A 14745-nucleotide genomic window follows, 5' to 3' on the forward strand; every position below is an offset into this window, starting at 1 on the left:
ATTCGATAACATAACATAGACCCCACATACAAACATATATATATATATATATATATATAAGTCCAAATAATCAGGCAGATAGGCAACCAGAGCATAAAAGTATTAAAAGTCTTTCACAAGGCAAATAATCCAAAATACCAACGAAGTAAAAACAGATCGGACTTTAATTCGTGCACACACAGTAAGCGCTTTCACAAAAGCTTCATCATACCGTTAAAATTCAAACAAACTAATTAACTAATATATATAAATACATGTGACGTAATTCCTTTCTAATTGCAATCAGACTATTAAAGAGATATTGTCATTAAAAGCAGTAAAGCTAACGCTCATCTGCATTGACATTATTTTAAATTATTCATCACTACAAAATGACCATAATGACACTTTCCGTTGAAAATGCCTGATTAATTATTTCTCAAGTCAACATTATTTATATAATTCAAACAGTGAAGCAAAAAACATAATGATCCGTACATCTATATTCTATAAAGTACTACTCTCACATGTGAAGTATAAAGCAAAGACTTTAGCAGTAACTACAGTTTCTGTACAATTTCCAACAGTCAAATTAAACAGTTTTTTAAAAGAATTTCAGTCAACTTAGATATATTAATCTAAAGTCAACTGTACTGAAAATATGATAGTACATAAATACACATCGAACCACTTATACTTCATGAACACATAGCGCAAATACGCCCATGATTTAAACAAACATTTAACAAATGTAGATATAAACAAATAACTACTCATCATAGGTCCATCAGAATTATTCACTATTGCACTCAAACTTTTAGTGCGTTCATCATCCTTACTATAAACTAAGTCAACCTGATACATTATAACCTACGTATCACTAAACATAAACAAAACCAAAGAATCAACAATTTAATATACTGCTCATTACTACTAAAAAACGCACTAAATTAAACATATTAATCCAAAGTCAACTGTACTAGAAACTCATAATGCATAGACGCGTACCAGCCTTTTATAAGTTGTAAGCACAAAGCACGAATACGCCCATGCTATGTACATAAATTAACGGATGTAAATAAAGACAAGTAAATATTCAAGTACTTCCATAAAGATTATTCACTCATAAATATACCTTAAACTATTACACTCCAGCATTTAATACATTCGCCATCCTTAATATGAACAATGTCAACATTTAACAGCGCGCTAAACTTCATTAAAATATATATTTATCAGGCTAACTATATTTTTATTATAATAATTCAAATTTATACGTGTACTGCATAATCATGTCCATATATTTCTACGAACTCAACATAATTATAGAAAATCAAGATACAATGATGAATTTCTATCTTTTTGTTCGTTCGTTTATAATTCTAACATAACTATAAAGTCTAAAAAAACAATTTAAATACTCAATCAACTTATATTATTATAGTTTTCATATATATATATATATATATATATACAATATTATGTATGCGTATGTTTATTAATTGTTGATTGAGTATTTAAATTGTTTTTTTAGACTTTATAGTTATGTTAGAATTATAAACGAACAAAAAAATAGAAATTCATCATTGTATCTTGATTTTCTATAATTATGTTGAGTTCGTAGAAATATATGGACATGATTACGCAGTACACGTATAAATTTGAATTATTATAATAAAAATGTAGAGTTAGCCTGATATATATATTTTTTAAAGAAGTTTAGCACGCTGTTAAATTGTAATCGGTAGTATATTATGTGAGATTTAGTGTGCTTTTAAATAACAATGCGTAACTTATTTAAATTGTTAATTGATTCTTCTAGATATATTGCTCTTAATAGCACATAGGCTATAATATATTATGTTGACATTGTTCATATTAAGAATGACGAAGGTATTAAATGCTGGAGTGTAATAGTTTAAGGTATATTTATGAGTGAATAATCTTTATGGAAGTACTTGAATATTTACTTGTCTTTATTTACATCCGTTAACTTATGTACATAGCATGGGCGTATTCGCGCTTTGTGCTTACAACTTATAAAAGGCTGGTACGCGTCTATGCATTATGAGATTCTAGTACAGTTGACTTTGGATTAATATGTTTAATTTAGTGCGTTTTCTAGTAGTAATGGGCAGTATACTAAATTGTTGATTCTTTGGTTTTGTTTATGTTTAGTGATACGTAGGTTATAATGTATCAGGTTGACTTAGTTTATAGTAAGGATGATGAACGCACTAAAAGTTTGAGTACAATAGTGAATAATTCTGATGGACCTATGATGAGTAGTTATTTGTTTATATCTACATTTGTTAAATGTTTGTTTAAATCATGGGCGCATTTGCACTATGTGTTCATGAAGTATAAGTGGTTCGATGTGTATTTATGTACTATCATATTTTCAGTACAGTTGACTTTAGATTAATATATCTAAGTTGACTGAAATTCTTTTAAAAAACTGTTTAATTTGACTGTTGGAAATTGTACAGAAACTGTAGTTACTGCTAAAGTCTTTGCTTTATACTTCACATGTGAGAGTAGTACTTTATAGAATATAGATGTACGGATCATTATGTTTTTTGCTTCACTGTTTGAATTATATAAATAATGTTGACTTGAGAAATAATTAATCAGGCATTTTCAATGGAAGGTGTCATTATGGTTATTTTGTAGTGATGAATAATTTAAAATAATGTCAATGCAGATGAGCGTTAGCTTTACTGCTTTTAATGACAATATCTCTTTAATAGTCTGATTGCAATTAGAAAGGAATTACGTCACATGTATTTATATATATTAGTTAATTAGTTTGTTTGAATTTTAACGGTATGATGAAGCTTTTGTGAAAGCGCTTACTGTGTGTGCACGAATTAAAGTCCGATCTGTTTTTACTTCGTTGGTATTTTGGATTATTTGCCTTGTGAAAGACTTTTAATACTTTTATGCTCTGGTTGCCTCTCTGCCTGATTATTTGGACGTATTTATTTGTTTTCGAAGGTTACCGAGAGGCATTTACACCGCTGGGAACTTGGTTATTGTTTTTTGGATATATATATATATATATATATATATATATATATATATATATATATATATATGTGTGTACAGGGGTCTACTTCGGAATCCCAAATCCCACAAGCATGAAAACAAAAATCCCGAGACAACAGTCGTGAAACATGAAATACTGAACCATGTAAGTTTACCTAAGGCAAGTAAACACTTGCCAAAAACAACACTAAAACACACCGCACTATCTAAAACCCACCTAGGTGGGGTCGCAGTCCCAACATTGCCCCGATGTGGGGGGCTGTGCCCCCTACTATATATACCAACTCTGGGATCGCACTACAGTAGAGAAAGGGCATAAATCCCCATGCTGGCAAGTGTTTACTTACCCTGGGTAAACTTATGTGGTTCAGTATTTCATGTTTCACAGTTGCCATCTCAGGATTTTTATCTTCGTGCTCCTGGGATTATGGGATTCCCAAGTAGATCCTTGCATATAGAGATATATATACATATATATATATATATATATATATATATATATATATATATATATATATATATATCTGTATATATATGCACACCACACACACACACACACACACACACACACACACACACACACTAGATTATACTACAAGCATTTGAGTCTCAAGCTCTCAAAGACCACTATCTCAAAGTCAGGGACTTGCTTATCTTGTAACTCATACTGACTGCTGCTCATAACCAGACCCTTTTATGAGTTTGGACAAGCAGTTGCTGCACCTTACCCGAACACAATATTCCAGAGTAGGAGGGGTGAAAATGTAGATTAGGGTTTCAAGCATTGATGGGCAAGGGGAGTTTTAGAGTCTGCTTAGGAACTGGGTGGGAGTTTTAGGGCTAGAGTTAGCACTCTGTTATGGATATGCAGTTTAATAGCTTCTGTTGTTGGGAGTGCTAAGTAAAGTAAGATTGGGCTAGTGGTAGTCGGAGCACTTACCTTTTCAAGCAGGTGGCAGTGAGGTGGTGTGCTGCATGCTATTAGCACTTGACCACTTGTAGTTGATCCCATTTATAAAAGGTGTGCGTGTGTTTGCATTTATTTGTGTGCATGCATGTGTATATCCATAGCTGTACAGAATACCAAATTGCCAATGCTGCACGCCAGTACTTTAAGCCTGCTACAATGAAACATTATGTAGTGACACCCACATGTTCTAGAATATATCATTACCACTGAAGGAAATACATACTCAAACCACTAAGGTATTTTAATAAGGGCTTTAAACAAATTACTTCTTAACAATGTTTTATAGGATGACAACATGCCTTATGCTACCCAACATGGGAACCGCAGACTTCTCTGCACTCTTACTAATTAGAAGTCCTTACTCCAAGGTCACCATAACTCTCAGTAAAGGGAACATTCATTTTTTTGCTCAAAACCCGTTATTCACATTTCATGAACATAGTGTGATCTTGAATTTAAAATATATCCTTACCATGAAGTTGTCAGTAGGGCCATCAAGTGAGAAGCAAAAGCTGCCAAATCTCCCCACATAAATATTCACAACACTTTTCTGTTATATTACATTTTCCTGTAGCTCACCAACTTAATACAAAGCCTTTTCAATTGCCACTCAAACATGTCCACTATATATGTTTGTGCTTACTTAAACAAGAATATAATATATCTATACATCTGTATCTATGTATGTGTTTATAGGTCAGAGAGTTCACTGAATAACAAATTTTTCATAATTTCTCTATCTTAACCTCATCTACTTTTTTCCTTAAATGAACATAGACTTGGACTGTAAACTACTGCAAGCTGGCACTACACTTCCACTGAGAGATTTACGACTTCAAGTTAAAATAGACAAATTCAGAAACATGGACACTACTGGTCACTTACATGAGCAGTAGTAGACTCAAAGATGACTACTAGCTAACATAACTCTTTGCCATTGAACTATCTGCGTGAGCATGCAGGGTGTTGTTGAGGTCTGAGGCCAAACTCCATCTGCAGAAATACATCTTTATGCCTTAAACATAGTTTTAGGAATGTGTACCAACTGTTAGAACACTAAAGTGTGGCAAGTTGCTGCTGCTTATTTCCGACGATAAGTTTTAAAATACCTGCTCTCATTATCCCTTCATTGATGTGTGAATGGATACAAACTGTATATAAACATGCCATGATAAATATGGTTTGTCAACAAAGCCATTCATTTCTGGTATTTTTATATATGGTACTCCAAAGTTAGGGCACCTATCATCCAGCACCTTGGCCATTCTAATTTCTACTTTTGCTAACATCCCCCAGTAATTAATTCTCTGCACCACAAGTAATACTGGATATCCATGACAACATGAGATACAGTGATAAGAACAAGAGCCTATCATAGATGGGATGACATGTTGTACCTAGAAGTTTTCTCAGGTAGGCATTGCAGGAAGTGATGCCTAGCCAGTGGGAACCTGCATGCTTTTGCCTGTGTTGTTTTGAGGATATTTACTACTTAGCCTTTGGAAGTGCAGTCAGTTCAAGTTACTACTGCCTCCTCCACAAAGGGTCAGAAATGTAGTGCTTAACAGAGCTGGATCATGGTCAAATGTGGCCAGGGAAGGGTAATGGATCTCCCTTAGCCATAACAGCACCCCATTACTTGTCTGTCTCTCCTTAGTTCTTATAAAACACTGTTCAAACCTGTCAGTCTGCATGCTATTTTCTTTACTTTTAGAGCGATCACAGAGATTTAGATTTAATTTAAAACTTTTATTTTAAATTTTACCACAAAAACACTGACAGCCATTTGTTTAACAAAACAAAACAAAAAAGAAAATTCTCACATCTGTATCAGGCTTAGCATGAACAGCAGTAAAATGTCTCTTCCACTGAAACTCGCATTTTTTTAAAGTGCATCTGCAAAACATTAAATTACAACAGACATTTTGAGATTCATAGTCAAATTGTATATACTGGAGCACTAATTACTGCCTATGTGAAGGATGCAGGGATTCAAAGACAATATGTAGCTTGTTTGCTAAGCAAACTAGATGCAGACCAAGAGCACTGCATGGTAAAGTGGCCTGATTAGAGTCACACAGCAGACAGACAAAATCTGATGGTATCAAACCCTGTACTACAGGAAACACCTTATTAACATCTCATAGCCTTACTCATCTGCACTAAGTGGCAGATAAACAATATTGTAGCCTAACACAGTGCATTTCACACTTACATGCCTGTAAAAAAACAAGCTAAATTAAAAATGTATTCAGATTTAAAATATTAATGTTAAAGTCATGAACTTTGTGTTTTCCAGTTTATTTGCAACCAAATAATAGACGCAGTCAGCAAGACCTGTCAACAAAACATGGAAAACAAGGATTGTACCCAAAGGATATGCCTCTTGTGATGATGATGATGACATTCCTGTTTGCTACCACTTCCTTCCTTTATACCATAGCTACTCAGTGATGAAGGACCCAAGTATTTACACACATACGCACACACACATACACACACGCACGCATGCCTGCGCGCACACACACACACACACACACACACACACACACACACACACAGACAGACACACACACACACACACACACACACACACACACACACACACACACACACACACACACACACACACACACGATCATGCACTCAATGTCACCATCAATTACAGGTCCTTGTATGATTGGGCAAACTTCAGATATATGCTTGTGATCAAACAAATGAACAAGTACATTGTTAATAACCTAGAAATCTGTTTTAGCTGACTGCTATGAGGACCATACAGTGAGACCCAGTGTACCCCCATGCTCTCCCAACTTCTTAGTTCAAGAATCAGAGGTAAAAACCCCAAATCAGGAACAGATTTTAAATATTTCTCTTATCTATTAAGAAAGTTGCTAGAATAGCAACCTTTACATTAGCAATCACTTTCTACAGGATACAAAGTCCGAAATTCAAATGACTGTCTTAATTTGGTGACTGTAATTTACCAGATTTTACACGGAGTAACCTAAAAATATCTCTCAATTTCTTTGCTCAAAAATTCAGGACAAAGCCAAAAATAATACAGGGAGAAAAGCCTAGAAAGGAACAAACTTTAAATATTAATTTATCTAGTTGTTACCTAGAAAAAACTCGATGGGCAAAGTGTTCTTTTTCAAGGGCAGCTTAGGAATACTATCTTACTAAGTGACTTGCTCAAAGCCACATGGTTGGGAAATGCAGATAGAAGAAATCAAACGCTGTTCTTTTGACTACAGGAAGCAGTTTAACAGCTCAGAGCCTTAATTCTCTATGCTAAGTACCAGACACCTGCAATGTACTTAAACAGTTAAACAAACACGTGTTACATGCATATGCATTTTCTTAAACGATAAGACCTGTGAAATGACTGACAGTAACGACTGTATGTAATACTCATTACTTTACCTGAAAATCAAACTTTTTGCTAAGGAGTCAGAAGGCAAAAATATGAGACAAAATCAGACGATGTGTTGCAAAATCAGAAACAAATGAGAGAAACTCTTATTTTATTTAAAAGTTAATAGAACAACAGGCGTTGCATCAAATTAGTCAGTGATACCAAGGCAGTGGAGAATAGATGGATAGTTGAATTATTGAAATAATTTACACCTCGTTTAAATTATACTATTTCTTTAAAACATATTCTAAAAACAAGGTTTAGGAGACTGTAATATGTAATTTATATTTATGCTGTATGTTTATTAATTATATATTCTGTGATGTAAGCAGTTATGCAATGTTCATTTTTAAAAAGTACAGATATTGGTTTTGGGGGGTTAAATGTTCATGAATAAGCCTATGTGAAAATGCTTTTTTGATTTTAGCATTCAGTGATTTTAGGGGATGTATTAAATACATTTTTTATCTTTCCTTCCACATGTTGTCCAGTAGAATTGTCTTTTCTTCATCCCAGCTAACACCAGGCCCTAGGCAGCTGCATCAGGAGCTTTTTTCTAGATGCAGCCCTGCTTAAAGTTGTTCACACCCCAGGAAGGGAGAATTGTTTGAAACAAGTTTATTCAATTTCCCTGGCAGAATCCTCTGCAGCTTGGGGAGCTTGTTACATATCTGGTATTAAAACTGCTAAACTGGTAAAGATGGCATGCATTTTCTTTAAGAACATCCTCTCAGTGCCGATATTGACAGACATCAGTGGGACCACACTACAGGACAGCAGGGTACTCAGCAACAAAAATGAAATATTGAAAACTATTGTACTATGTTTACCAGGTATATGAAAGATGATTGATGAACATACACACACACACACACACACACACACACACACACACACACACACACACACACACACACACACACTTATCTGCATGTTAGCTCATGGTGTGTGCATTTAATCATGTGATAAAGAGTACCAAGACAGGGAGGAATATAACTGGGAGAGGATGAGGGACATGTGACTGTTCCAGATGGTACCTGCAGTTTTAAACACAAACATAAGCATGTATGTCAGCCATAACAAGAGAAGAAACAATAAATGCTGCAAAGAAAACAAATGAAAATGATTATTCAATGGAAAAAAAAACAACATATGATCAAATGCAGATCATGAAATGGTATGAAGAGTGGATGGTGTTTTGGAACCCAGCATTTTGAAACATGGAATTCTGAGACTAAAACTCAGCAAAGTCAAAAACATAACTTTTCACAGCCATTCTGTCACAGGGGCTCTATTCCTAGTACCCCATGGGAGGGCTTTCCTTCCTCCACCATCTGATAGTATTCTTATCCCTAATTTACTGTTATTTGAGTGTAAGAATATGTGTCTTAAAACTTTCAGAAATTCAGGGGAAATTGCAAATCTGATCAACATGCTACATTTCTATATTTCTAGATGAAAAACAATTAGAAAATGTTAAAGCGATTTAACTCTACTTTCAATATTAATATGAAGGCATTAGTTCAACTAGATTTATTTCACTTTTCCAGGAAGCAACTGAGAGCCTTGAAGACAGCCTATTGTTTTCTAGACCTGAGTTTACAATTGGAGCTGAAGAAGAGGAGGAAAACTCCACCTCTAAACAGGATGAAAATCCAGGGATTCATAATGACTCCTGTGAAGATCTTGGTATGTATGTGTGAATGAAGTCAAAAATAAGTTTGATGGATATGTCCGAATAGCTGAATTATAGCAGAATGTTTTATCTGTCTCTCCATAAAGTAATGTGCCATATGCAATACACATGAAATTCAAATTTTGCTAACACTGCATGTTGTTTTGCGTTACAGCATCATATTTCCTTTAAAGAATCTTCTCTATTTAGATATTTATCTTCAAAACAATTTGTATTTCGATATAATTTATTTAACATTAGAATGAACTTCACAAAGCAACATAATATCTTGTTGTCAAATTCATGTATCTGGTGCATTCTTACAATGATGTTTATCAATAAATATGTGTGAGACAGCCATATCTATCTATCTATCTATCTATCTATCTATCTATCTATCTATCTATCTATCAATGGAAAGTTGTGCTGGCAGAGATTAAAATGCTAAGAACCTTGCAGTGGCCCTTTCATTCTTGTGGGTTAATGATGCCTTGCTTGTTGGTGATTTATAACTTCTGGCCCCATTTGCTTAGCATAAAACTTTTCAGACATGGCTGTCTGAATGCAGGTGTCACTCACCAACAGAACAGATAGGAAGAGTGTGTGAACAAAGTTATTACTCCGTGACAAGTTGCCAATTATATCACACTGCTGAAGAAGGTCATTTTGGCACATGCTCATAATTCCTGTGTGCATCACTGTACCTGTTTTTCCAAAAGACAAGAAATTATTACAGCCCTGATGTTAACAAACTGTAACTTACTTCAGAGGAAAACAGCTGTAGTGTGGAATCAAACTGGTTTATAATACAAATCACAATGGTTTACAATAAATGATGGCACAGATGGAAAAGGCCCAGTAGAAAAATACTAGTGCTCTGACCCATCAAAATGCACTGCTAGAAGAGTGAATAATAGCTATTGAGCCATAATGGGTCCTTTCCAGAAGAAGTCATCTTCAAAGAGAGGCTGGGGGGGGGGGGCAGAATCACCAGTACAACAAGAGGTAACTGAAAACTTCATGGACAATATTGAACTGTCTGACCTTGTTCATAGTGACAGTGGTTTTCACATATTTAATTACAGTGAATTAGTTATCACTAATGTTTATTTGAGTTTGTACAAATATGGTTTTAATTTTCTTCCTGCCCAATCTGGTTCTTTAGCAGACCCTTTGTTAGATTTAAAAATGTTTACTCTATCATTAATGTTTGAGAATATAAACAGTAGCACCAACACAAGAATGGGTTAAAAAAAGAATAGCAAGCACGTGTAACCCTTAATTTTATCCTCCAGTAGCCACGTATGAAAATGTTTGTGAATATGAGCTGAAAAAAGTTAACAGAAGAGAACATTTCTGGTTTAATTTGTCATAAGATGAAAAAGAGTTACTGGCATCAATCTCAACCAATCAGGGACAAATCTCAACATAATCAGGAACAAATCTTAAAATAATCAGCGAAAATTAGGGACACTTTTAAAATATTAACATATTTACTTGCAACATTGACAGAATAAAAGAATGTTAATTAATATGCATTTTCTGAAGTGAAAGAAGTCTATAACTCTAATTATTGTAATTATTTACTAAATGTAATTCACTACCTTTTCTCCAAAAGTCATCAGTTTTAGGGGATTAAGAGGTACAGAGCTAAATTTTGAGTCAAAATCAGGAACGTCCCTGAAAGTCAGGGAAAGATGAGAGGTATGATTCTAGTTATAATTTCTAGGGACAAGAGGTATTGGTATATGAAAATATGTGAATAAGATGTGTGCTGTATCTTGCTGATCAATGAAACTTATTTTCAGGCATCTCTCAATTAATTGAATATTACATATACAAATATAGACTCGATGTTAGAGGATTTAAATTTAATTAATGTCATTCATAAAGATTTGTTTAATTTCTTCACGGTTAAAAAGACAGTCATTTCAGGTACTTTCGGTATACCTAATATATGGATATCAGTTTATAACCTGCCTATGCTTCCCATAATGGATGCCAGTGCAACTAAGATACAGGCACTAGCCATCTTCAAAGATTTTAAACTGAAAGAATTTATGAATACATTGCCTTATTTGTTGAAAGATTTTTGGCAACTTTTAAAGGATGTTAAGGATATCTTAAATTTGTTACTATTGATGTAATTGATTTGTTTTCAAATTTTTCCTATACTACGGGCTTATAATGGTTCAGTGAAGTGGTTCCACAACTATATTTTATTGATACTGTGAATTTCAGATTAATTATTTCATTCAAGGAAACAATCTTCTACAATAATTTTATTTTATTTGAAGGAGAGTATTATTTGCAATGTATGGGCATCAATATAGTGGTGGTGTATACCATAACTTATGCAAATATTGTTCTTAGCTTTTGGGAAAACAAGTTTCTTTTTCCTTCAAAATATTCCAAATTTTGGAAATTTTTATAGGCAATACCTTGATGACATGTGCTTATTTTGGTCTGGAACTGAAACTGACTTAAAAGAATTTGTAGATTTTTTTAATGATACTACCTCCGTTTTAAGCTTCACTACAAAATTAACGCAGAATGATTAGAGGTTTTGGATGTTAAGCTAATGAAAAGCAATGTTAAAATTTCTTCCACAGGTTTCAACAAACCCACTTTTTCCAACACATTTTCATTCTTAAATAGATGCTACCCTTTGCAACAAAAAATGAGTATAGGTAATGGCCAGTAATGATTACACAGGGTGACAGCTTTAAATTAGGATGAGGTATAGTTCATTCAATTGATACAACACTTGTAGGTCAAAGGGAGTGGTATATGCATCTTTATGCCACTCTTGTTAGGCCTTTTACATGGGAAAAACAGAGGACATTATGGGAATGCATACTTGAGCACATATATGATATAAAAAGAAAATATAAAATACACGAATGGTAAAAACTTCACAAATCTCCAAACTTTATAAAAAGAAAATATGTTAAGAATGATTTGTACAAACATTCTATTGGCTGCACTGGTTTCAAAAAGTTTAATTTTATTGGTTTGGAAAGAATAACCCTGAATCTAAGAAAGGGTCACTGGCTGGAGATAATAGAGATTAAGGAACCTTTATGGCAGCTGAAAATGTGTCTCTTGTGTGTTAATTGAAAGAGAAGACTGCCAGGTTGTGACTTTTGAGCACAGTTTTAAATACATTCTTTCACATTTGCACCTTGATTTTTCAATTTAATGATTTTATATATGTTAGTATTCTCTGTCAATGTATTTATTACTTTTCTTCTTATGTATTTTCTATCCAACACATTTTTCTTGTTTGTGTACCTTTAAATGCTGAATGAAGTAGGTCAGCTTGTTAATAGAACTGCTAAAATCATTACTCTGAAGAAATCTGTACTGTTTGTGTAAGACAAATGTGCTTAACCATTAAAAATCTGTTGCAGCTGCCTTGGTTGCTTTCTCGTGTGCTGACATTTGCTTCTACGTTTGGTAGCTCTGTATATTTTTTTAATACACCTGATGTGGCTTTTTGTGAGACATAGTAAAATAATCAGACTTGCTTCACAGAAATTGCTTTATTCCTTTAAAGCCAGAATAATGACCAAATGATAGCATTTTCATTTCTAGAAAGCCTTCCTATCCAGTGATTAAAACTACTCAGTTGTCCATGTGCATCTCATCTAATTGTAATAAAAAATAAAATAATGGTCATACTGTATTTCAAATTCCATTTTCACAAATACATGTTTTCCTGCCATCTCTCAGCCCTTATTTAGTTGAATGTCAGGAATAATGTGTGCACATCTTGCATGTCTGTAAAATAAAATAAAAATGAAATAAAATAATGGCTTTAAAATGTATTTCAAACTTCATTTTACCCAAACATGTCTGAGAGCAAAATAAAAGAAAATAATTTTGGTCATACAGTGAATTTCAAACATTGTTTTTATGGAAACACACAGCTGCTCACTGACTCTCATAGACATATCTAGTCACCTCAAAGAAATGCTCTAATCACATTTCTTACTGTAATAAGATAAATATGGAAATCAATGCTTACATATTTCAAACTCTGTTTTTTTGTACAAATATATAGTTGCTCACCAGTTCCCACAGCTCATATCTGGTTTTCTTCCAGGAATACATTGTATACATCTCAGATGTCTGACTTAATAAAATAAAATATATATCAAACAAAATAGCCATATGATGTCTTTCAAACTCCATTTTATAAAAATGCACACTGCTCACTAACCCCCACAGTCCATGTCTGGTTGCCATTGAGGAATAATATGTGCGCATGTCTGACTATAATGTAAAAAGAAGAAAAGAAGAAAGAATAGAAGAAAAAATAGAAAAATAATGTTAGCCACACAATGAGTTTGAAGCACTGCTTTACACAAATGCAGTCATTTTGGCCTATAGGATTCATTTTTGCACATTTCAGATGTCTGACTATAGGGAAAGAAAACCTAAAAATTGAAATAAAATAATGTCCAAGCAATGTTGTCTACACAATGTATTTCAAACACTGTTTTATATAAACACACAGTTGCTTGTCACCTCCCACAGTTCATACCTGGAGATGTGTGAGGAGAAACATGACATATTGCAAATGCCATTTTACACCAACACATAGTTGTTCACCAACCCCCATAGCTAATATCTGCTTACCTGCCAGAAACCATTTTTGCACATCAGTTGTCTAATGAAATAAATAGTTAAAATAAAACAATAACCATGTTCTATTTCAAACTCAGTTTTACAAAAACACAAAGTTGCCTAGCAGCCCTCTCAGACGATATCTGGTTGCCTGTCAGAAGTAATTAAAAAGTTACCTCATGCTGCTGCTGCCACCACTAGTCATTTGTACTGCAGCCTTCTCTTTATATAGGTTCATAGGTTTTCTACTCTTTTCTGATGCTGTCCCATCATTTGTGGGATAGCACAGGAACATAAAGTCTGCAAAGTAATTAGCCAAGGGCACCAATCTCCTTCATAGGTCACACAAAGCAATGGCTGATTATTTATTTATTTAAAGGTTTATGAGTTCATGGGAAAGTACTAGGCTAGCTGCCCTTGTGGGCCATTTTAAGCTTAGCCAATTTCCTGTTTAGTGCTAGATTGGCCTTACCCATTCCTTGAGCAATAATTATATATTCCCCTTGGAAAAAAAAAAGTATTAAGTGCTTGACAAGGGTGGCAAGAAATTTTAAGTTTGTCTGCTTAAAGGCACACATAGATAGGCATCTTGATTTTTCCAGAATTGCTTTCAGTATTATTTGTATATTCCTATCTACCTCCAATGCAGGAAATATAGCTTCTTCCCCTGCTTGTAGTTTATTGATAAAGGCTAAAACATACACTTTTTACTCCTGTATGTCACATAGTTTTTTCAGTCTCTGTTCCAATTTAAATGGAATATGTAATGCAAATATGTTGCTGTTAATACCATTTTAACTTTTGCATCTTAAACTTCCGCATGCCTAACTGTATTTTTGCACCACTGTATTTCATCTTTTTGTCAGATTAAAATGTAAATGTATAAGCATGTATTTTGTTTTTCTTGTCAACTCAATTTGTAATTTTTGTTAAACATAGATTCATAGGTTCATAGATTCAATGGTTCTTTTCAAACTTATGGAAAAAGGAGATAATTGAGAATCTCACCCTCATGACTCAATA

General features: G+C 33.8%; 1 protein-coding gene across 1 annotated transcript in view; it reads left to right on the forward strand.

Annotated features, from left to right (window-relative positions):
* UNC79 (unc-79 homolog, NALCN channel complex subunit) overlaps nt 1-14745 on the forward strand; it is a 1772232-nt gene that overhangs the window by 564097 nt on the left and 1193390 nt on the right. Inside the window, exon 19 of the mRNA XM_044074575.1 lies at nt 8966-9104. Within this exon, the coding sequence (XP_043930510.1) occupies nt 8966-9104 (139 nt within the window). The remainder of the gene's footprint in view (nt 1-8965; nt 9105-14745) is intronic.

Source organism: Protopterus annectens, chromosome 6.part0, assembly GCF_019279795.1.
Source record: "Protopterus annectens isolate FY-2018-M chromosome 6.part0, PAN1.0, whole genome shotgun sequence".
In the NCBI taxonomy this organism is placed as follows: domain Eukaryota; kingdom Metazoa; phylum Chordata; order Ceratodontiformes; family Protopteridae; genus Protopterus; species Protopterus annectens.